Source organism: Limanda limanda, chromosome 1 (genome assembly GCF_963576545.1).
Source record: "Limanda limanda chromosome 1, fLimLim1.1, whole genome shotgun sequence".
NCBI classification, from domain to species: Eukaryota; Metazoa; Chordata; class Actinopteri; order Pleuronectiformes; family Pleuronectidae; genus Limanda; species Limanda limanda.
In genome coordinates this window covers 32,125,111-32,149,590 of record NC_083636.1, presented here as the reverse complement: position 1 = coordinate 32,149,590, position 24,480 = coordinate 32,125,111, and the positions used below count along the sequence as shown (strand labels likewise).

General features: G+C 41.2%; 1 protein-coding gene across 1 annotated transcript in view; it reads left to right on the top strand.

Annotated features, from left to right (window-relative positions):
* Positions 1 to 24,271, top strand: part of nup214 (nucleoporin 214) — a 29,831-nt gene extending 5,560 nt beyond the window's left edge. Inside the window, exons 11-36 of the mRNA XM_061076159.1 lie at positions 1,314 to 1,472; positions 2,609 to 3,050; positions 3,137 to 3,273; positions 3,369 to 3,457; positions 4,603 to 4,689; positions 5,003 to 5,152; positions 5,733 to 5,891; positions 6,007 to 6,110; positions 6,461 to 6,640; positions 7,014 to 7,102; positions 7,187 to 7,270; positions 7,592 to 7,906; positions 7,993 to 8,160; positions 8,484 to 8,595; positions 10,123 to 10,168; positions 10,927 to 10,996; positions 11,173 to 11,257; positions 11,553 to 11,605; positions 11,704 to 13,194; positions 14,740 to 14,807; positions 14,898 to 15,084; positions 15,237 to 15,389; positions 17,488 to 17,659; positions 19,153 to 19,298; positions 20,408 to 20,441; positions 23,757 to 24,271. Coding sequence (XP_060932142.1) covers positions 1,314 to 1,472; positions 2,609 to 3,050; positions 3,137 to 3,273; positions 3,369 to 3,457; positions 4,603 to 4,689; positions 5,003 to 5,152; positions 5,733 to 5,891; positions 6,007 to 6,110; positions 6,461 to 6,640; positions 7,014 to 7,102; positions 7,187 to 7,270; positions 7,592 to 7,906; positions 7,993 to 8,160; positions 8,484 to 8,595; positions 10,123 to 10,168; positions 10,927 to 10,996; positions 11,173 to 11,257; positions 11,553 to 11,605; positions 11,704 to 13,194; positions 14,740 to 14,807; positions 14,898 to 15,084; positions 15,237 to 15,389; positions 17,488 to 17,659; positions 19,153 to 19,298; positions 20,408 to 20,441; positions 23,757 to 23,760 — 4,784 coding nt within the window. The 3' untranslated portion in view covers positions 23,761 to 24,271. The remainder of the gene's footprint in view (positions 1 to 1,313; positions 1,473 to 2,608; positions 3,051 to 3,136; positions 3,274 to 3,368; positions 3,458 to 4,602; positions 4,690 to 5,002; positions 5,153 to 5,732; positions 5,892 to 6,006; positions 6,111 to 6,460; positions 6,641 to 7,013; positions 7,103 to 7,186; positions 7,271 to 7,591; positions 7,907 to 7,992; positions 8,161 to 8,483; positions 8,596 to 10,122; positions 10,169 to 10,926; positions 10,997 to 11,172; positions 11,258 to 11,552; positions 11,606 to 11,703; positions 13,195 to 14,739; positions 14,808 to 14,897; positions 15,085 to 15,236; positions 15,390 to 17,487; positions 17,660 to 19,152; positions 19,299 to 20,407; positions 20,442 to 23,756) is intronic.
* Positions 24,272 to 24,480: the final 209 nt, after the last annotated feature.

Here is a 24,480-nt window from a genome sequence, read left to right as displayed (position 1 = left end):
TTATCTGTAGAGCGGAGAAAAAAATCCGCTCATTAAAATGGCTCAGACAAGCTAGAGGACCACAACAAACAACAAAGCCCAGACAATCCTGTTGCAGAATGCTGATGAGGTTTACTGTGTGCCTCTCCCTTCTGTTCGCTCTCTCTTTCACCCTCTATCTCTTTGCTTCTATCTTTCAAACTGTAGTTTCATAACTGAGATGAAACTCAACATTAGAGGCTGTGTTTCCCTATGTTTGTTCTCTTCATTGCAGGCTTATTTTGTGTTGTGTGAAAGACAATATTTGTCATCTTTTCAATTTGTTTGAATATATGCAGATAATATAATACCAATTTACTTGCATAATATGATGAATATAGAGTACATGCAAAATGTAGTTGTCAGAGAGTTGAGTTAGAGGTAAGTAATCCAACACTGAGTTGAACTGAGAAAGAACAGCCACTGCTGTGATGAGACGCAGCTGTAGAGGGAACAACCAGGACAAAGTGTTCTATATTACTTACGTATTTGAAGCAACTGGTATCAACTCTAACAAATGCATCATTAATGTAGGATGCAAGTATTCAGTTTTATCATTGACATGTTGTTTCAGCCTGGTTTTTCCATTTTTGCCTGCAGCCCACTACACCCTGCATGACTTTGGAAAGTTAGGCAACATCCATACTTCGAAATTTCAAGTGATCTCTGTCCATACAAGCGTTTTGGCTCTGTACTCATTTTAATCCTTGTCCGTACTAACGGGACTGAAAGACTGTTGTCTTTTTCAGCAGACCACTCGCTGCTTGCTGATTTTAATGACTGGAGGCCAGAATGGACCAAAGTTAATGGGATAAATACAGAGCTGACATACAGTGTTTGTTCTCAAATGCTGTCAACACTTTAATGATTAAAGTGACAAACCGCATTTTGTAGTCACAAACAGAGGAACCCATAGAGAGCAGACAACACTTGCTGCTAATCGTTTCCCTTGTGCAGCGGTGTGAATTTGGAGCTGTGTGCAGAGATCGAAATTTCTCACAAAAGTCTTATTACCGTCCAATGGAGGTTGCACACAGATATGGCTCTCAATTCATAATCTGTGTACAAAGTGCCCCACCAGAGAGATGCAGAGATTTCTCTCTGATTCTGTGTTGTGTGGAAAATGTGTTTTAGATGGAGGAAATTGGGGAGTTATGCATGATAGAAAGCTGGAGTTAGTGTGTGTAAGAGTTATGTGTTTGTTATTTTGTGTGAAATTGTGAACATTCTTTGCTGTATGTCATGTAGGCAATTTATCTCTGAGTGTCTTTTTCCTCCCTCTGTTCCTTTCACAGCTGATGAGAAGACCTTACCTCCAGCGCCCACAATGCTCATTCTGTCCACAGAGGGTTTACTCTGCCCGTTCGCGCTGCTCAACCTCAATCCGGGTGCGAAGCAGCTGGTCTCAGGCCCCAGCCCGCTCCCCCTGGAGGGGGAGAGACTGCCCAAGCCAGGTAAGACATCCGGTAATGTTTTAGTGTGAAACATTGTCGAGAGGGTTTCATGGTGATTCATAATCACACCTCTCAATGAAATGTTTCCTCAAGTGATAGTTACGTTGTGTTTTCCAGTTTTTCCAGTTCCTGGTGTTTTGCCATCATAGGCTGTTGACTAACTTGGTCACCAGAACCATCAAACGTGATACATTTTTTTCTATGAGTTCAGTATCCTCCTCCTTATGCCAGCTACAAATAGAGGATTTTCTAATCTTAAAAGATTTTTTAAATGTGGAAAACTACAGACATAATAACGATAGATGTAACCGATTTTTATTCTTTTATTATCGCATGATTACACACTTTAAACAAACTGATTAGGGATTTCTGAGTGGCGATTCAAGAGACTTGGAAACTCACAGAAACTTGCAAGATCAAACGTGACTTCAGAATACAAACAAACATGGACGGCCAGCGTCAGCAGCTGGCTGCACTTTTCTGTGGTCACATTAAAAAAGCACTCATACCGTTGTCACTATACCTGGTACAGGAAACTAAAATCGTATGTACGTTATAGGCAGCATCTTCTCAGACTACAAATACACAAGTAATGCTTGAAGAACTTATCACAGTTACCATCATAAGATATGACCCAAACGTTGTTTTGGGTTTGAGTGTAGTGGTGATGACGGCAGAAACTAATTGGATAAATAAAGTCTTTGGAAAGAAAGTACAATTTATTAATACGAATAATTATTTACATTATTCTGTTTGTGTTGATTGTTCTGGGAAGATTTTTTTTTTAAATCTAACAATTAGTTGTTGTTCATTTTACATTCACTATAATTAATGGAATGAGACCAATCTTGTTTTGATCGTGTAGTCAGATTTGACAACACTGTGTAATGCCTACTCTTCTATGACGTTAGAAGGTCAGTGTTTTTAACCAATCCAAAGTAATTCAGAAAGAGGCTCGTTAACATTTGTACAAACTTCTTTGAAGTCTGATAGAAATGTGGTTGCATCTAACCCACCATGAAAAATGTGGATTTATTCTAATCTCTGAGGCTAATTTCAAGTGCTCCTAAAATTAGACCAAACTTGCCTAACATGTGATGAGATCAAATGGCAACTCATATTCCTTCTATTCACAGGTTCTGTGGCAGCCCCACCACCAAAAGCTGCTGCCTCCTTCCCATCTGCCCCAGCCGTGTTCCAAAACCTCGGCCTAACATCAGCAGCTGCTCCAACTCCTGCAGCTCCTGTTGCCTCCTCCACCGCTGCTCGGTTCGGCTTTGCTACAACGGCTCCTGCGGCAACGTCCTCGTCGGCCTTTTCTTTCTCTGTCCCATCTACCGGCGCCCCCTCAGCCCCTTCAGCTTTCTCCCTGGGGGGATCCACGCCTTTTGGCTCAGGATCCTCAGGCTTTTCTTTTGCCTCCAAACCTCCCTCTGATACTCCCTCAGCACCTTCTGCATTTTCCATCAGTACGCCTTCCATCAAACCGTCAGCGGTAGCAGCTCCAGCTCCAGCTCCAGCACCTCACGGCCTTGCTGCCGCCTCCCCACCAACAGTTAAAATGAATCTGAATGAGAGGTACTGATATGTCATATAAAAGAGGATATAATGACTCACACATTCTTCATATTTGTATTTATACAAGTCCATCTTCTCTTCCTCAGGTTTTCAGCAGTGGATACCCCAGCACAAGCCCCACAGTCTTTCTCCTTCACTTCTCCAATACCCAAACCAGTTGTCTCCAATTCCAGTAGTTTGACCGCCCCACCGCTTGCAGTTGCTAAGCCACCAGCTGTACTTAGTGAGAAAGTCTTGTTTTTTTACATGAATGAATTCCTTAATTCTGAAGTGTTCATGAGTAAGAATGTGATTCTAATATTGTTGCTTGTGCCTCAGCCCCAGTGCATCCAGTTCAAACCAGCATGCCGCCCACAGTTGTCCAGAAACCGACTCCTGCAGCCCAAAGCCGAATCCAAGCTCCACAGGTTGGTTTGTTTATGATAAAGTATTTGTTTTTCCTGTTCACTTCATCAATCAAATAGATTTATTTTAGTTGTTTTGTTGGTATTTGACAAAAAAACACATGGCAACCATTTTCATTCATCTTCAGCTTGGCTTTATGAAATATTGTATTTGTATACCCCCACTAGATGTGTATGCAATGCTGGACTGTTCAAGGGAAGACACTGAAACTTTGAAAGCAATGATTGTGATCACAAATTAGAAAACAATGAGACACCATGAGCAAGCAATGAGAGCAGAAGTATTGTGTTGTTAAACATGAATTATGGCACAATTTATATTGGCACAGAATTTGCTACAATTATTTCCTGTCCTCTAATATTACAAGGAGAAACGGTATCTCTGCCCAGCTACATCATATTAGCAACACTTTAGCCTCAGACCCCCTTTTAGGGCCCGAGGACTGACAGGCATTGACCTATTAAAATTGGGATTATTATTGTTTTTTATTGTTTTTCAGGCAAATTAATTGGCTTTTTGAGGACTTTAACATGCTCAAAATATTCCACATTTTTACTTTATGGTACATGTAGCGGGGCTCACATCAGATCGACTTCAAATTGAGATGAGTGTCATCACAACAAGATGGAGATACAAACTAACTCAAAGATCGGTGTGACCGTGGTGTGGCGTCAAAGTTTGATTTAACGCCATTAAAACACAATGTTCTGTATCGCGGACATACATGTACCATGAATCCTTTGATGCTGAGCCCTAAACAAACAACTCCACTGCTGCATTGAAAGTGTCAGTGGTCATATATCAAAGGAATCTTTATGTCTGGCAAAAGTGACGTCTCTTTGCTCCTTGTTTTAAAATTAGCTAACATGGTAAGTAGTGAGCTGATCAGAGAAAAATAAAATGAGCAAATAACAATCACAAAACCGCAATGAAAAGTAAAGAGGAGATAAAATCCGTAAGATTTCCATGGTAATTGATCTGACAAGATGTTGGATGTCAGTGCACCTGTGCTGGTAGGAGTTGCTACTATCAAAAGTATACACATGAACCCAACTGCTGGAGGTAGATGACAACAAAGTGTGTGTGTTTTTCTTTCCTGACTTTGAACAAAAGGTTTTAATGTATTTTATCTCTGTCTCCTGTTCAGACCCCTGTGGCACCTGTGAAGGCCGCGGAGAAGCAGCCACAGCAAAAGAAAGAGTCGGATCACATCATGGCCGCTATATTTGAAGAGGTGAGACATTCTACACTAAAGTAACATGTGTGCAGACTTTAAGTTGCTTTTGCAGCAGCGTATTTAATGTTAAAGTCATAGTTGGTAACTGAATGAAGCTTTGCGTATGAAATAAAATTTGATTGCACTACGTATAAAATGTTTCAAATACCAAATATGCACACCCAGTAACTGATATATAATGTTAGTTAACTGACATAAACTGACAGTACGTACATATACACAGATCAGTCACACCATCTAAACTAGGACTGTATGGACAATTTTTCCTTTCATTGTTTTGTAACTCAGAGTCTCTTTGACTTGTCATCAGATCGCACACTTCCAGCAGGAGTTGGATGACCTTAAGGCAAGAAGCGCAAGAGCTGATTTCAAGGTTGGCACCAATGAGGAGATGAAGGAGTTGAGGAAGGAGTCAGAGGACCTCCATATTTTCACACTGGAGATCAAGGAAACTACAGAGGTGAGACAATGGGGGGGAAAAAAGATGGATATTGTCTATGTATGTGCAGAGTTTCCTCTTCAGGAATGCAGCACTGTAAAAACATATTCCTTTAACACATTTTCAGACTAAAGAATCAATGTTGTTTCACCCCATTATAGTTTATCATATCATGTCATGTTATCATAGTTTATTTATCTGACTTTATTGAATCTTGTAACTTGACAAAAAGATGTTTGTTTTGCTTCCAAAAATGCTTCCACCAATTGTTATCCCAAAAAAAAGAGAAATCTCTCTCTCTCTGCAAGAAACATTTTTATTTTGCCTGCTCCGACATGCAAGAACTAATCAAAAATGATTTTATTAATCTCCTGATCACATGGAGTGAAAACATCAAAGAGGACCAAGCTTAGATGCTTAAATCATTTGTATCGGCAGAATCATAATGTGACCTTTGTCCAAAACTGCGCCGTCATACAGTGCATGTTTTGTTGTTTTGTTTTAGTGCCATTGCTATGGTCTCTATGGAATGAATTGTACGACATATTCTGTCTTGTCCTCATCCAACCTTCCCCCCCCCCCCCCCTTTTCTGATTCTCAGTCTCTCAGTGGGGATATTGGGACTCTGAAGACCACCTTATTGGAAGGCTTTGCTGGGGCAGAAGAAGCCAGCACCCAGAGTGAGCTGAGCAAAGACGACAATAACAGACAGCTGCTTTACAAAAAACCTCTGGACCCACGCAGTGAGGAACGACTCAAGGTGAGACAGGGAGCAATGGATGACTCAAATCTTTGCATGAGTGGACACTAAAAAGTTTCTCGAAGCTTGTATAAATGTATCACTGATATTTTATTTTATTTTTCCCTGGATGCAGGAGATTCGCAGACTGTACCAGTACGTTACATTTGCTGTGGAAGACGTCAACGATGTGTTGAATGTGGAATGGGAGAAACATCTGGAGAAGAAGAAAAAGTTGAAGTAAGCATAAAATAATTCTGAGATTTCGAGTCATCTTAAAATTACAAGAATAAAATTGACAGTTTATTAAACAAATCACAAAACTTATGATAATGATATGCTGATGAGCCAAACAATTAAGTATTTTGTGAAACATGTACTTTAGTATAACTTAACAAGATGCTCCACATTCCACAGGCTCTTCTTCTGATGTTTCCCGTCTAAATTGACACGTAGCCTAAGATTATGACTTTATTCTCGAATTAGTTTGTGAATTGTTTGAGAACCTATTTCTACATAGTTTATTCTACAGAATATATTTGATACTTAAAAGATTTTGGATGGAGTATAATTTGCTCTCCTCTTTACAGACACATGTCCGTGCCAGGGCGTGAGGGTCTTTTCACAACACTGGCCAACAACCTGTACATCATCGAGCAGCAAAAGCACAGGTTGGACCAATTGGTTAAAGACCTCAGTTCACTGATGCTCTACAACAAGACGACGACAGCAACTGCAAACCAAAATACTGCTGCAGCAACAACTGCTGGGTAAGGATGTGATGTGGGGGGAATGAAAGGCTCGTGGATAAAAGTGTTAAAACTTTGTTGATTTTCAGTCACATACCTCAAGTGAACGGTGACGTAAATGAGCGACAACTTGAATCTAGAGCAGTTTTTAAATAATTAAGACAGAAAAAATTCAAATCAGACGGTTGTTTTCATATCTGGGTGGTGTAATAGCTCATAACATAATCATCATACTTCATGAATAAGTTAAAGAGTGCACTCATTTCTGTCGGTGTGGCAGCCTTCAGGGGATGTTAACATTCGGTCTACATGTATGTATCAGTGCACTTTGAATAGCACTCAGAAAAGATTGGGTTGTTTGCAACTTTAATCGTTGTTCCTGTGTTAACTGCAGTTTGGAAAGTGAGCTCGAGAGTTTGAGGGATGCACTCCTGAAAGCCAGACTGGACACTTCCCCTCCCAAAACCAAATCCAAGTCTCCAGGTATTAATCATGTTTTTTTTTTTTAAATGTAAAGTATTAACTTGATTTTAATAAATACTAACTGTTGATGCTTTTCTACATCAGTCAAGATCACACCAGTGAAACAGTCCCAGCTACGCAACTTCCTGTCAAAGGGGCAGATGCCTCCTGTCCGCTCAACTGCACCAGGTACACATCTCTTGCTCAGACCAAGTTAACAAGAGTGATACTCATCCATTCTTCTTTTGAAAACTTGATTCACATGCTTGAATTTTGTGGTTTTATGAACATTAACATTTATTTTACCTTGAATCGCAAACAATCTCAACTCAAAGTAAAAGAGAGAGAGAGAGATACTCGACATAAACAAGAGAAGACTGTTGAATTAAACAGACCTCTTACTTCCGCAAAATTACAAGATTCTATCGCACTCCATGATTTCAATGAGATAAGTGTTTGAAGTCTATACCACAGATGTTTACTATGTGTTCTTGATGTACTCTCTCTCAGCCAACCTGTCTCGATCCGCCTTCCTTTCACCTAAATACTACGAGGACTTGGATGATGTGAGCTCTACCTCCACCATGTCCCAGTCCCTGGACCCCAACCCGGCTCACTTGGAGCTGGAGCTGGAGGAGGAGGAGGAGGAACTACAGCCAGAGCCCCTCCTTGTCATACCCCAAGCACTTGCCACCCCGCGTCACCCCACTGTCGTGAGGACCCCCTCTATCCAGCCTGGCTTTGGAGCAATCCAGTCTACGCCTTTAAACAAAATTCACCAATTACAGGCTATGGGCTTTGGACTCAGCCCCATTGCCAGCCCTGGTAAGTAATTCACATCATATCAAAAGGAACACGGATGTAAAAGGATTAAACATTAGTAGAGATGCCTCACTGTGTTCATATTTCAGTCCCAAGCAATAAGATCAACCTCAGCGGTCCTGACAGCACAGCTCTTGCCACAAAGACGGTCAAACATGGAGCCCCATCGGCTGAGAGGACCGGACCTGTCACCAACCCCGCCCAGCAGGCCGCATACACTGCTGCTCTACGCAGGCAGATGGCCAATCAGAAGACGGGTAGGAAGAACATTCAACAGTCGCCAGTTTCTGTCTGCAATCGAGAGTTGATTTAAATATCTATCTTTAAATATGATGAAGATTTATCATTAAGTATTTAAAGGCAACACTGCATAAGAAGCTGTTTATTTAAAATCCTGCTGCAGTGCCCACTATAATTCGCCAGGGGGAGACACAGACTAACAGAGCAAGCTGTGTGAACCTGAAAGCTTTAAGTTTGTGTGTAATTACAATACCATCGAGACATTCATCTCATTCTAGTGTATCCTATTTTTGGTATAAACACTGTCGTTTCATCTGTCTGTGTCCTCTGTGTGTTCCAGCTGTTGTCGGCACTTCCTTGACAGAGTCCACTTTGAAGATGGTCCCTCAGGTCGTCAATGTTCAAGAGCTTAAGGAGAAAGGGCCTCCTGTGCCAGTTTCCAATATCATCAGGTATAACTCAGAAATTATACAGAATTATCAGGTCCATGAAGTGTTTAGACAGTGACACAATTTGTGTGAGTTCCACCAAAATATTACATTAACCAGTTGTTGGTGGTTTAGAGCTATTGTTATTCATATCCCCTCACTTGTAAAGGCTCAAAGTCACTGGACTATCTAACAAACCTAAAAATCTAAGAGTTGTTTTTAGTACTTGGATGGAAATCAGTTGTCTGTGACTACATGGTGTCTGGAATCCTTGAGTTGTTTACTGCAGCAGCCTTCAGGTGCTGTGTGTTTGGACATGGTTTAACTTGGTGGAGACAAAACTGAAGGTTGAAAAGCCCACATTTTGCTTGAGATGACTGACTTGGCTTTTGGAAAATATTCCATTTCTTTGCCTTGAGAAGCTCTTTGCTAGGTTTATCCATATGTACAGGGATGTGTATTCTGCGTGAGTGAGTTACTGACTGAGACTGAGAGTGCTCCCTGCTAGTTTTACTGCATTCCTCTTTGATTGATCTTTTTGGTGCCTCTTAATATTGGTGCAGATAATGCTACTTTGGATTTTGTAATTTCTCTTTTTATGCAGATAGGAATAATATAGAACTATTTCATATATCTGCCATATCCAAATATCACTCCTGTATATTTACTGTTTAATATTAGGCATATTATATTTATAGCATCGACTCATGTTTTTAATTGCAAACTAAACTGCATCTATTTTGGATTCAGTGAGTACTGTAGACAGTCTGTCAATGTGAGTCCTCAAGGGTTCCAGTGTTTGTTTCTAGTGTCTCCCCTCACCATAGATCTGTCAGGTCAATGACTCCACCTATTCTTAGCCAATGAACATGACCGGCAGAGGTTAGCAGTCTCTGCATCCCAGCTTGATTCCTCGATCATGAGATCAGTTTCATATTTATAACATATAGCTAAATATGTAATTATTCATGTTTATTTTAATGGTTTTTACTTCAGCACAAGCACACTAGAATTTACATGAAACATAGGTTTAATATAAAACCAGGATGCTGGAGAATAGGGCCAAAACAAAACCAGGAGACAGCACTGTATGTTCTTTGCATAATAGTCTGTTTTCATTCCATCATCCTCTTTAGTTGACTTCCTCCATGTTTTTCATTTGGCTGTTTATTCTGTACATGATCCACTCGCACTCCTGTGCTGTCTCCGGCACCCAACTCGTTCTGCATCACTGGACCGTGCTCCACTTTATTGCTTGATATTTTTGTCGACCATTTCTCCTTGGGGCTTTGCCAAATAAAGTCTGCTCACAATAACAAATAAGCAAAGTAAGGCATTGTGAGAGTAAGATGATTATGAACGTCGGCTTTTCTCTGATCCAGCATTAACATGGTGAACTCTTTCCCTCAGTCAAACGGTCATGGTTCAGACATTCCTTTAAATGATTCCCAGTCAACAAAATGTTTCAATTTTAGTAGTTAATTTCTTTTGATTGTACCTTAACACTTCCTTTATTCTCTCTCTTTCTCTCTTTCTGTTTTTCTCTCTCAGCTCCCCAGTTCCAGATTCAACAGCTTCTTCCACGCAGGCTAAACGAGTGAGTATCTTCTATCCATCACTCACATGGCTGTCACTCATCTTTTCACATTTGTGTGTTGCTGTAGTCTTGGCACCAAGATAACACAATATTACATTGCAGAAACATTTTCACAATTTCTGAAACAATATGTAGAATATGCTATCTTATCCACCCCTAGAACATCTAACTAGAGACTTCCTGATCAGATTTTCTTAGAAACATATAATTTCATTCAAAGAAACATGCAAATACCAACTTTTTTCAGTAGCATGGTGCATGCACAAAACATGTCTTCAGTGTATTTTTAAGTGCCATTATTTTAAATGCTCAAAATAAAGCAATGTTTGTGTTATTGTATTCCATCTCTACTTATCTTTCAACATTCATGAAAATTCACATATAGCCAACACGTTTGTGAAGACAGACCATAAACTGCATGGGTGTGAAATGCCCCTGTGCCTACCCATGTTGATGTTACAAATCACAGTTTGGTGACAGGGGAACTCCTCTCACAAATCTCTGGGTCAGTTCCATCGAACTGAACTCGGGCCCATACAAGATCAAACACACTGATCTCCAGCTGCAGGAGTTTGTGTCACGAGTTTGTTTTCACTACTTCTGTCTAAAAAGTGAATTGCAGCTGTGGGAGAAAGTTGTTTAACAATTCTTTAAATTGTATAATAGTCACAGACATAATATCTGTTGTGTTGTGAATTACGATGATTTTGCGAAATTAATGTTCAATGGTCTGAGTGTATTTCAAACTGTTTCTGCAGAATCCTAACCAAAGCATCCAGACGATGTCCGCTGAAAGTACAACCAGCCCACAGACAGGCTTTGTGTTCAGTAAGGACTGTTTAAATGTGTGCAGTATATTGTAGGATAAACAAAATTAAAAATGTTTACTTCTCTGGTCTTCAGAACTGAGATTATATTTTGCTTTGGGCTTTATGAAAAACTAAGGTGATGCTGTAGCTTCCATGACCGATTGGGATTGAATTCATTACCTTTGTGTCCTTCAGGTCATCCATCCAAACATGATGTTTCCGCGGCTCCTGCAAGCTCAGCGGATCAAAACACCAGCAAAGGTTTCTCCTTTGCTCCAGGGTAAGTCAGATCAGGAAAATGTAAGAAGCATTATGAAACTGATGATTTTTTGTCACAATGACATAAATACAATAATATATTCTGTACATGTTTTCTAAATTCTTATAATATTTTTCTCATTTTGAGGTACAAGCTTGAAACTATATTTAACAAAGCTATATTGTCCTTCAAATATGATTTAGTGCAACCAGCTAACCCCATTCCACGATATACAATGCACTTGATCGTTCAGTGAATTGGTCATTGTAGCTACTGGAGCAATATTGATTTGTGATTTAAATCATTTCTTTTGCAGCCCCACAGGCTTCGGTTTTGCTTCAGCTGCACAGGGAGCTGGAATAGCACAAGGTAATAAACAAGAGAGCAAATTGGTGTCATATAGTATTGGGTGTAAAATAAATATGTGCTTATCTTTTTCCGTTTTGTTATTCCTAATCTCTCTCCAGCAAAGGATGCAAGTAAATTTTCCTTTGGTGGAAATGGCAAAATGGGATTCGGCCAGGCCGGAGACGAGGCATTCTCCTTCGCCCCAAAGTCCACCTCCCCTGCTCTACGCACGGCCTCGCCCACCCTGCCTCCGAACCCACCAGGAGAAGCAGCCAGACCAACCTCTACCACATCAGCCCTCAAGGTAGAGCCACAGCCGCCTAAGACAGTTGGAGGTGAGACACTGGGCAGTTTCTCTGGACTTCGCGTGGGCCAAGGAGAAGAAGGCAAAGATGCCTCCGCCAAACCTTCTGCTGCCTCGTTTACCTTCGGGGACAGTGCACTTGGGATGGGCAAGGGAGCCGCACAGTTTAGCTTTGGTACAGGTGTCCAAAAGTCTGCAGAAGATTCCACAGGCAGTTTGTTTAAGCCTCCCGAATCAACTAGTAAGCCAGCCTTCTCTGTTCCCCAGTCAGGCTCAGCTACCACAGCTTTACCTACGTCTTTCAGTAGTCTCCTTGTAGAATCTTCAGACTCCTCAGAGGAACCCAAAGCTCCCCCACAACCATCAGAAGCCACCCCACCCCCTGAAAGAGAAGCAGCTTCTGAACCCATTGTAGAGAGCGCCAGTTCCCCAGAAGTACCCGACTCAGTAGGGGAGACTGCCACCATAGACACCACACCAGCACCTGCAGCACAAACACCTCCACCTCCTTTCGCCACAACTGCCCCGACCCCAGAACCTCCCCCCTTCATCGCTGCCCCAGCTGAAGCCGCCCCTCCACCACCATACAGTGCTGTTCACACAATCGAAGCACCCGCAGACAGCACCAGCACGGCTCCTGTGTCCACTCCACCAGCTGCCACCTTCTCTGCTGTGCCGGCCTCCCAGGTCGTACCAGCAGCATTTCAGGTTCCCTCTTCTGACAAGCCTGGCTCCATTTTTACTCAGCCTGGTCCTGTAATAACAGACAGCCACACCATTGGAATCACAACAGTAATCAACACAGTTGCCAATACAGCCACCACTCCCACCCACACAGTTGTGAGCACTGCAACAACTACTGCTGCCACTGTCTTTGGGCAACCTGTTGCACCTCCAGTTTCTTCAGCCCCCTCGGCTCCAGCAGTCACAGGATTTGGCTCATCTGGGTTTGGTGCATCACCTGGAGGTAATTTTGGCAAAACTGTATTTGGCCAGGTGAGTGGCTTTGGCCAGCCCGCCAGTAACACTGTAGCAGCTAGTGGCTTTTCTTTTGGCCAGACAGCCTTCGGAGCAACCTCTACCATTGCAACCACTGGAGGAGGAAGTCTTTTTGGTGCTTCTACTACAAGTACCTTCCCGTTTGGCCAAGGCGGTGCCAACACAGACAGCAGCACCGGGTCTGGACCGTTTGGACAGAGCACAGCCCCAGCGTTTGGCCAGAGCTCTGGATTTGGGCAAGGGTCTGTGTTTGGTAGTAACACCACCACATCTTCGTCGACAGGATTCAGCTTTGGACAGCCCTCAGGTGAGTGCGAGTCTGGCCTGATGTGTCAATGCTCAGTTGTAAAATAGAGAAACAGCTTGTGCCAAACGGTTTATTTATTGCCACTGAGTAATAAAACCATTCTTTGGGATATATATACTATAGCTATAGAAGTGTTGAGTGGCATAATGTCACTTAAGTTGTGTAAATTACAACTGCTGGAATAATTACCTCAACCAAGGAGGTTATGTATGGGATGACTATCACGCCATATTCCAAAACTTAAAATAAACTTGGTATGTGAAAACCTGAACTCTAAAAATAAATCTTTTGCATGATTGAAACAGAGCTATGAAGCCTTGCTTAATGTTTTGATAGGCTGAAAAAAAGTCACAGCAAACATTTTACTTTTACTTTTCAGACTCTCCAACACATTTTGTGTATTGAATTTGTCACTCTTCTCCCATTGCATTAGTTTGTTTACTAGGTTTGAAACCTTGTAAATAGTGTTCTGAAACTTTGAAACTTGAGTTGAAAGGGCTAATCTTTGGAGGCAGGGGCATTTGCTCCTAACCTATTGTTTGCTCTTGCGTTGTTTGGTAATTTCACTTTCTGCAGCCTGGCCAATCAAAGTTAATCTTGGGGCAGGTATGCTGTCTCGGAGCACCCTTCTAGTTGCCTCCTTTATTTGTTCTTTGTAAATCTGGTAACATAAGTGTGCGGTTTACGATACATGCATTTCCTTGTTACTGACAATATAGATAACAGTTGAAAAGTTGTGGCAGAACTCTGTCTTGTTTTCACCTGCTCATGGCTGTTAATCTGTTTATCAGCCCTGTTGATGATGTTGATGTTGATGTTTCTACATTGCTCATATTTTCCTGTTATTATGTGGCATATTTAAATCAACACAGAATCTTCAGTTTAAAAAATTCAATCATTTGGCTGTTTTATGGCTATTACAATAATGGCACAGACAGGATTTACAATTTCAAAACTGTAAGTCATTATAAAAATGTCAGCTGGAGACAAAGTGATGTCACACTCGCTCATCACTAGAACATCTCAAAGTTAAGTCGTATCTGACTGGTGACGTTAACAGCTTCTGACAACCACTGAAATTATATTGTTGTATCAGAACGGGAGCTGGAAGTGAGGGAGGCTGTGTACGAGCATTTACACATTTGGCTGACTTTCACATATTATTGAGATTAAATCCAAATGTGACACTTGTGCTATCAAGTCTGAGTGGATCTCCGGGTTGTGAGATTGGAGTCCGTGGCACGACGGGAGTTGTCCCATTCCCCAAGATTCTCTAAATTCCCAGAGCAGAGTGGGAATGTGTTTCTCCATGAACAGCTGATGACTGTGTATCAGCTCAGCAGTTGTACACAGCTTCCGACTACACACTCGGTGAGGGGGGGGGTGTCAAAGTTTCCATAATCGGCTCATTCTGTGGCACTGAGGGAGAAAGGGGAGAAATGTTGTCTAGTGGTGATTGGATATGTTTATGGCATCACCAAATCCACAGCATTTATTGCAGTTGTGTAGATTAAACAATGAATGTCTTTTCTATTTTTATTTCAGGCTTCGGTTGCTCCTCTGCCGCTCCCTCTTTTGGCCAGCAACCGAGCACTGGCAGTGTGTTTGGACAGGTACTATCCATTATTCCTGGTTTGTTTTGTCTTGACATTTAAAGTATTTCCCATTCTGGACACGTCATATGAATAATACTTCTCTCCCAGCAGCAGCAGCAGCAGCAGCCATCTAGTGGGAGTGTGTTTGGTTCAGGTTCAGCCAACCCTGCAGGCCCATCAGCTGGTGGAGGATTCTTCAGTGGCCTGGGAGGCAAACCCACTGAGGAGGCTGCCAACAAGAACCCATTTGGCGCCCCTCCCGCCACCGGAGGATTTGGCCAGCCTGCTCAGACAGGTAAGCCAACACAATCTATAAAGGTGTTTTTTACTCTGTCATCAGTGTTACCACTTGCCTGTGCCATAGTGGCGACCAACTGGAAATCATAAAGCAAATGCATTTTATTGTTCTTTAAAAAATGTGCATTTATCTTCCTGTTTCTCCTCTAGGTGCCAACACTCTGTTTGGGAGTAGCGGTGCCAAGGCCTTTGGTTTTGGACAGACCTCCTTTGGTGAGCAGAAACCCAGTGGGACCTTCAGCACTGGAGGAGGGAGTGTCGCATCCCAAGGTTTTGGCTCCTTTGCTTCTCCAACAAAACCAGGTACCACCATATAGTTTTTATGACCCTTTCCATCAAGGTTATGTTTTCTCCACTGTCTGTTTGTCAGCAGGATTACACAAAAACTTTTCGACAGATTTCCACAAAACTCGTTGGAAAGATGAGACATGGGCGAAGAGAGAACCAAGTCAATTTTGCCGCAGTTACACACTCCCTCCCCATTTTTCTTAACATTGTGAGATAAGAATAGACAGGATAGGAGGACAGGTATAATTAGAGGAGCGATATCTGAATGACACTAGTTCGAGATCCATTAGAGACACTATAGTTTATGCTTTCTACAATAAGGTAATTTGTTTTATTCAGCCAGATTTTGACATTGCTTTCTCCTTTATTATCTGAGCTACAGCAAACGTCCATATCTCCTCACCCCAGTGGAGCAGAAAGTCGGGTCGTCAGATGCTACATCGTTACCTTTCAGAACAATGCTGATGCAATGTTCCCTCCCAGAACTGCTCAGTCATAGGGCAACGAATGAAAGTTGTATTTTTTAAATATCAGATGGTCGTGTAATATAGAAAAAGCTTTTAACTATCTAAGCTTTTATTTAATTTAAGTGATCACTATCTTGAATTTCAACATTAATTAGAGCTGTGTTGTTTAGGGGGGAGGAAGTAGGTAGTTTATGCAGTTTTGTGTGGTTAGAAAAGGTATTGATTTACATGAATGAGTTTGTTTTGTAATAGTCAAGATCCTACAAGGACAGCTGATGATGCATATGAGCAAATATTGGGCTTTATCCTTGTTGATTTGTTACGTTTTCTTTTGTTGGAGTCCCTGATTATCAGCATGTAGTAGTTTGGTTATGGTCTCACTCACTGCACTGCTTTCCCCCTAAACTGGTATTAAAGGAAGGGCAGATTCTTGGATGACACGACTGCTAAAAATAAAGCAAAAGAATCCCGATCGCCCCCTTGACGCTGGCTGCTGTAAAGGTCATAACCCCCCACTGCCTCCATGTTAGTGGATGGGGCATGGACCAAATATGCGTAGTCAAAGCAGATGGACAATACATTTTTCTCCAAGACGATTTCTGTCATTTTAGGTTGTTATCGTCACGCTGATGTTGATGAGCAAGTTTGGTTTTGATTGATTGTTTGATTCTATAAAACGGGATTAAACGTCATTATTGACAGCTGAGACTAACTCCTGATTGGTTGACTGCGTGTATAGGCAGGACCTCAATACCTAAGCTCCACCCCCTGATCGCTCCAGCGCAAACTCTGGCTCTAAATGACGTCATTGTTGCAAGATGACGGTGTGTTTATGTGAGTTTCTGCTCAAGTTGGATAAAGTGGAAACGCGTACATTCTATTGTGCTTAATAAAATGCCAGTCAAACTGTTTAGATCTTCTTTATGGTCTAAACTGCTCATTATGCTGCCATAAACCCAATCACTCGACATGTTAACAAGGATCAAGTTGAAGTATAAAGAAATAATGTAAACTCCAACCAAAAAGATGATTTGGTTTTCAAGGTATAAAATGTATTTTTTCCTGTCATGTTTTTTTATTATTATTGCATGATGAATAGCAGCATACCCTCCAAGCCATCCCTCAGCCCCACTGGGTTATTGGTACCACTCGGCACACTAATGCCCCATCACTGGCCCACGTACAGGGAATGTAATCTTGTTACATTAGCTCAATCAATTATTTACTGGAGCACGCTAGTAGTCGGGCTGTAATTTCAGTCCGCCCTTTCTCCCTCTGCACTGCAACCTCTGAGACTTTAAGTTGGAGTGTTCATTCTGTTATTAAGCAGTCAAAGTGTGTTGTTCCAAAAATGTATACACAACAGTGCTCATTAGAAATGATGACTCAAATACAATTTTTTTTTTTTTTTTTGTTATTGCCCTGTTAGTAGGTCAGCCGTGTTTCACACCACATGTTGAATGTATATGTTGTAATATTTACCTATGCATATCTCCACGCTGACATTTGTGTAAATGAGCTTAAGCCATACTATGACATCGTTACACAACCTTTTTTTTTATCATTGTAGAAACAACGATGAGGACTACAATGCTCGACTGCTTACAGTTTTTTTATTAAAGAATTTCTCGATCCCCCGTCTGCAGGTGGATTTGGCAGCGCTCCAGTGTTTGGGAGTCCCCCTGGCTTCGGTAATTCTTCAGCATTTGGAGGTGCTGCGACATTCGGCGCCAACCCTTCATTCAACAACAACATGGTTTCCTCCGCTGGTAAAGTTTTTGGAGAGGGAACTACGGCCTCCAGCATGGGAGGATTTGGGTAAGAAAGTTGTTTTATATGTTCTGTACAGAGATATTTAAGTAGGACGAAATTGGACATTGAGGAACTTTGCTGATGTTTAGCAGCTCAGAGGTTTGGCTTCTCTTTCACTTGCTTGCTGATGATCCTTAAATTTTATTTTTTTATTTTTTATTAAAAGTGTTTAAATGGTTGCTACAACAAAATTCAAGCCATAAAGCAATTCATATTTAATTTGGCACAACCTCTAAGTAACAAAGCAGTATAAAACACAAGACTGTTTTTTTGGTAGTTGCTTTGCCGCACTTCAAAAATATTTTCAATTGTCAGTGTCCCCACCCACTCACAAGGCTTTTTGCGCAGGGGGCAGTTGGGGAGGGGGGGTTTTGCCTGTAGCGTGCAGCTGCTTTTTTGAAAATCAGAACATCTGTGTTCTCTCACTCACCATCTCACAAGCAGAACACACAAAGTAATTCGAAGAGCAGCATTCACTGTGTCATGAAACATGCGATTAACATAAACGTGATTTGTTGCTACGAGGTTTAGCAGCCTCCCCCCCAGTGAAGTGTAACCACACTTTTGAACATTAGTTTATGGATAGCTGTACGTGTGTGTTGCATCAGGTCTGTGAGAGTTCCCCCTCCCTTTGCACTACGGCTCCCAAGAAAAATCTGAATTGAGAATAGTGAAAATGTGTCTCTCTAAATCAGAAATAGAGATGTTAACATAAAAAGTGTTACATAATGTTTATTGTCTTGGTTTCTCCCCTTTTGACTGCTAAACCTGTAACATTGGAGCTTATCAACACTAGGGTCTTTAATAATTTAGCACTGACGTCAGTTTAACAACAGATGGGACAGTGTTGCTCCTTAGTCTTTGTCTTGTGTGATGTCAATTGTTGTCTATTGTCTTGTTCTCTTCCCCTTCTGTGTCTGCAAAAATGATTGCAGTTTGAGGAGAAATCAGGAAAGGGTTATATATGTATATATCAGACATTTTACCGTGAAATACAACAGACCACTGAATGAGCTTTTCTTCTCTTTCCACTCAAATGATTTCTCCATCCTCCCCATTTTTTGCGTGACCACCATGTGCACGTGTTTTGATACCAGTGAGCCCTAAACTATGGAGCTCTCTGCAGGACTAGATTATTCCCCTCAGATAATCTCACTCTGGGGTCATGCTGCCTGCAGATTAAACAGGCCTGGTCCCTCCTGCTTTTCCTGTGTTTTGCTTATTCTCTCTTTTCAGTGTGTGGCATTGGTCCTGCAGAAGAGATTACTGCTTAAACCCCTGTCTCTTAATCCCCTCGTACCCCGACCCACACATACGCACCATCTGACACCTCCTGCCCTGCTTGCATGTTTACTTGGATGGAGCTACATTATAATAAATAGATCCCGCACATAGTCTCTTTCTCTTTGCTCAGAATAAATTGTTGATGTAGAATATGGCTATTAAATGGTTCTTTTCTTTTACCATATCACATCTTCTGTGTATGCGTCTGTTTTCAGGTTTGCCTCACCTCCCCCCGCCCCGTCCTTTGGCGCTCTAGCTAATCAGAACCCTCCGTCATTCGGGAACTTGGCCCAGCAGGGCTCTGGGTTTGGAGTTCAGCCCAGCAGCTTCTCAGGTTTTGGACAGCAGCCACAGGCAGGAGGTGAGACTACTATTTCAGTACACTTTTTTTGTTTTTTTGTTTTATGTGTCCATGCGGGCGACTGCCATGGCCAGAGGCCAGTTAGTCTGTCCATCTGACTGTTGCTATCTCATGAACGTGATATCTCAGAAACACCTTGAGGGAATTTCATTACATCTGGCACAAACGTTCACTTGGATTCGAGAATAAACTGATTCCATTGGTGATTGAATGTCAAAGGTCACTGAGCTCACAGAATTGTTTGCCACAACTCAAAACTGAATACATTAACTGTAATGAAAAATACACTTGAATTTCTTTAACTTCTTCGCTACATATAAGTTAAGAATGTAAGTTGGCGGAGGGAAACAACTGCAAGTCATCTTCAGCTTCCCTCTTGTTTACAAGCTCAGTGGCTCAAGTGGAGTCAGGAGACAGTTCTCCAGACATCCATACACTTTTTTACACCCACTATCTATTATTATTATAAGTAGTAGTAGTACAATAATAGATAGTAGATATAATAAATATAATGATGGTGATGATTATAAAGATGATAATAATACATTTTGCCAGCACTTTCAACAATGCTTGAAGAAACAAGTTAAAACAGAGAAAGCAAATAATAGCGAATGACAAGAAAACAAAATACACTTCATTAATTGCACATTACAGCTCTGGAGAGTTTATGCTATGTATATTTCATATTTTTCATTTAAAGTGTTCTTTGGACAGAAAGTACATTGTTTATGTATTGTGTTAAAATCCTAATAAAATATTACATAATTTATTACACAGAACAAGAAATGATGTGAGAAAAGTCATACAACATAAAATAGTCAGACAAGCAATGGTAAGACATCCCTTTTGGCTATTTTTTTTTAAATATTTTATTGACTGATTTGTTATCAAAATATAATCAGCAGATTAATGAGTACTTTAAATCATTTTAGGTGCCCTTTAATGTATTACTTCTATCAATATTACATAGCACACAGATGTGTCAGAGATAACTTGTGCTGTCAAATGATAATTTTATTACGATATTGTGTTTTCAATCTTTTGCCACACTTTATTTACATGTTTTATTGCTACAATCACACAACTATTCACTTTTCTCCACCCTGTAGGATTCTCTGGAAACACCTTCGGCTCTTCAAACCAGTAAGTGTCCTCTCTATATTGAGTTTTAGTTGTGTTCTCTGTGTGTGACATGGTGAGTGGGCGGAGTCACATTTCACTGCTCCTCCCTGGCAGCAGCGTGTTGTGCCGGCGGTGCTTGAACTCTGCTGCAGCTCACGTCTTTTCTTCCACAACACGGCTCCTCCGAACCTTTCAGATTTAATACCACCTCATCTGCCCTCATTTATCTCCTCCTCTTCCTTTTCTCTCTGCTCTGTATTCATTTAAAGTCTGATTCGGCTTTATTTCTGCTTTACTCTATTAATCTCAATTAATGAAATAGTCTTTCTTGCTCTTTCGACCATGGATTAAAAACGCTAGAAGAAATAAATAACACATTAAATCATGTGTTGTCAGGTATGATTCATGGTCCTGACCCCTGTTGCAAGTCACTGTCCCTAAAATGGGCCGTGTTTTATTTAATGCTCATCACACTTTGTGCCTAATTGCACCCTTGTGATAGGTTTTTAATTCCCATCCCTCCATCTCTTCTTTCATCCCTCAATCCCATTTCTACCTCTCCCTATCTTCTGCTACTTCCTCCTCTGTTTGCTGCTGCGTGTCACATGACAGCCTGTGTTCCTTAGGGTGTGTTCCAGTGGAATGCACAGTGAAGTGTGCAGGAGTGTGTGTGGAGACGAGGCTTAGCATATTAGACACATTCACATGCTGTTAATAATCCTTATATCAGCCCCTATTTGTTTTGTGTCTTCCTTTCCTTTGCTATTTTATCCTCGTGTTTTTCTCCCTGTACCAAACCGCTGAACCTGAGTTCAGAAAACCTCTATGATTACTATGAAACAAAAGGAACAAAAACAGAATATCATTTTATACCACTATTAAAATACATATATAGTTATTTTGCAAATTACTACTCACTCTTATTTTGAATAAATTGTGTTCAAACCTTTGAGTCTTAACACAAATATTAAAGAATAATAAAGAATTGTGCTTATTTTACACACATTAAGCATGATGCACATGTGTTTTTCTCAGCTGCCTCCAAATTTTTACAGGAAAGACAATAGGAAGTGACTTCCAAGTATAAGGCCTGTCTGCAGTCATCTACTAATTTAAATCCATCCAGCTACTGTAATTTGTGATTCTAGTAAAATAGTTTTGAATAACAAGGTGCAATTATGTGTAAATTTTCTGACCACAAGCCTGTTTTAAAATAATACGAGCAAGATGATTGAGAAACAGGCCTCATTTGTCTTCTTTATCAGTCCCTGCCCTACGTCCACTATATGAGAATGTGTGCGTGTGTGCTGAAAGGTTGTGACTTTCCAAGTAGAGAGTGAAGAGTCGTCTTCATTGTTTCACAAATAACTGATGAGAGAACACAGGAAGGGTTGCATTGATTGCACATACATGTGACATCATCATTTAGAAAGAGGCCACATTCTCTTTTACAACAATTCACTAGACGTTATACGATAGTGGTTCTGACATTCAATCAACCCCCACCAACCAAATTCATGCACACCAGAAATCTCCAAATCCACCAATTATACTCTTACCGACTTCATCCATCTCTGAGAAATAATCTTGCAAAAGGGGAACATAATCATGTATTGATTTTTATATGTAAAGCAAATCATCTATATATTGTTTTTATTCGTACTTCTCATGGTTACAAACCCTACATGGTATTTGCTTGTTACAAAGGAAATAAAATCTGAGAATTTGCTGTATAAAGCTTCAATTCGAGAGTGCATGAATAGCATAGCAGTTAGCTCTGGGCTATGTTAAGATGGTTCACTAATTAATGCTAAATCCCTCTTGATATGCAGCTCATTCCTACATCTTCAGTCAGAGATTCACTGACTCACCAGCAGCTAAATTGGGCTGTTGGAGAAATGCTGATGGGGTCTATGGCTCGTATCAGAGCTTCGGCGTTGTGATGGCATGTGGCTGCTATCATCAGAATTACATTTCCGGCTTATGGCTGTGGAGCTTGTCACTGTCACTCTGTCCAACCTTATCTTGCGTCCTTCTCTCCTGGGAAGGGAAGGCAGAGGTCCCGAGGCTCTGAAGCAGCAAGAGAATGTCGGGGTCATAACGTGACCCATCGTGGACACCTGCTGAAGTGGTCCCATCCACATTCCCCAACAGGCTTTTATAGATATGAGGAGTGGGCTGGAGCTCCTGGCTTTTCCTTGTGAAAAATATTCCGATATTAACCAGATTAAGACAACATTCTGACAAAGACACTACTATGCAAACAGCATTTACTGATTATCTTAACCCAAAGAATGTCGTACTCGGACAGATCCCATCTATTTTTGAAATAGAGTTTTTTTTCATAATGAGCCATAACATTTTAACCATCCAAGTGTAGACGTACCACAAGGTGCATGATTGTGAAACAATACAAGTCTGTATTATATCAGCTGCGTTTTAAGAAAAACATTATGCGCGATTTCAAGGAGAACAGGATATCCACAATCCTTAGGTGTAATAATGATGGCTGTGATCTGTGGATTTAGTACTGTATCCAGAGCTGCTTTAACGTTGGGCACTGTGATGCTTTATCATCCAATTAGGACTTGTGGAGTGTTAAAACTTAACTTGCATTACATAGACACGTAAACTCCTTAATGAAGTGAATATTCTATTAGCAACTCATGTAAGCATTATAACTGACATAATGTCTTATTTAGAACAGGGTTAATAATCTGAATATGGCTGTCCGTCCTAACCAGATGTATGCGATAGAAGGTGGAGGTTAGAGAAGCACACAGGCAGTTAATGAGTCGGTAATGCTTTCAGTTAAAGAGGATGAGCTTATGAGATTTCCAGCACCCACTTTACAAATGGCCTCCGTAAAAGCATTAACAGCCGAGGAATATATATTTGATCTTTTTTGATAAACCTCAAACATAGACATATCTGATAGTGACAGTTGTTGTAACTCGTGACCCTGTTCCTGAGGATGGGAAGTGCAGGAAAGGTCTCGCACTCTGGAGGATGGCAGCTGTCTACATGGAATCCAGCTAAAAATAGCTTCGTCCAAACTCCCCCTCCCCCAACTCCCCCTTATTCTCTGCCCTAACCCCCCCCATGCACACAGTGACTGATGATAAGCACTACACATTGAGCACATTCTACTCTCCACACACATTCATCCGTGCGACTGGACATCCTAGAGTGCATCTTTTTGTGTTCTTGAGTAATTCCTGTAAGCGCTATGCTGCTCCTCCATTGTGTGAGGTCAGTGCGAGTGACTGTGGACACCAGCTCCTCCCAAAGAGCATAGTAAAATTTTGACTAATGGGTAATTTTGTGTGCACACAGATAATCCAAATCCAATAATCCACTAAACGGACGAGGGAGACCTAGCTCAACTGTTTCATCCCTCTCCCGGGCCCTGACTTGGTGGTGCACTGCGGATCCCCCTGTCCAAGGCCTCCCTCACCTATTTTGGCGCTGCATCCTGTGGACTGACCGATACGACATAAACGGACATCTCTTTTATACCGGAATTAAAGGGTATACGCTTGTATGTGTAAACCAGTAAAACTGATTGACTCCTTTTCAATTTGCCCTTCCTTTTTTTTCCAGCCGGTGCGTCAGGTACAACATCACAAATGTGACATCTTGCCAAATCAGCACTTTCACCAAGGTGTCACAACTCCATCACTGCCGATCGGAGCCAATTAACAACATTGCTACCATCGGACCTGAAAGTTAATGCAGATTGTAGAAAAAAAGCCAGATATCAGTGGGCATTGGTTGTGTTTTTTGACCAGTTGGAAGGCGGCTTTATGTATTTGTTACTGAACATTAAAGGAAATCTATCTGAATCATCATTTGTTCCAGACTGAAATATCACAAATACTCGAAGGATCGCCATGAAATGAATGAGCACTGACACATTTTCTGCTCCAGCTGTGGGATTTAATTTAACACGGTGCTCTGGTTACTGCATCCATCAGGCTGCAGGATGTAAGGACACAGCATGTTAGCATGGTAGTGTTAAATGCTAAGCCCGGCTCTGAGCATTGTTGCGGCGCTGACA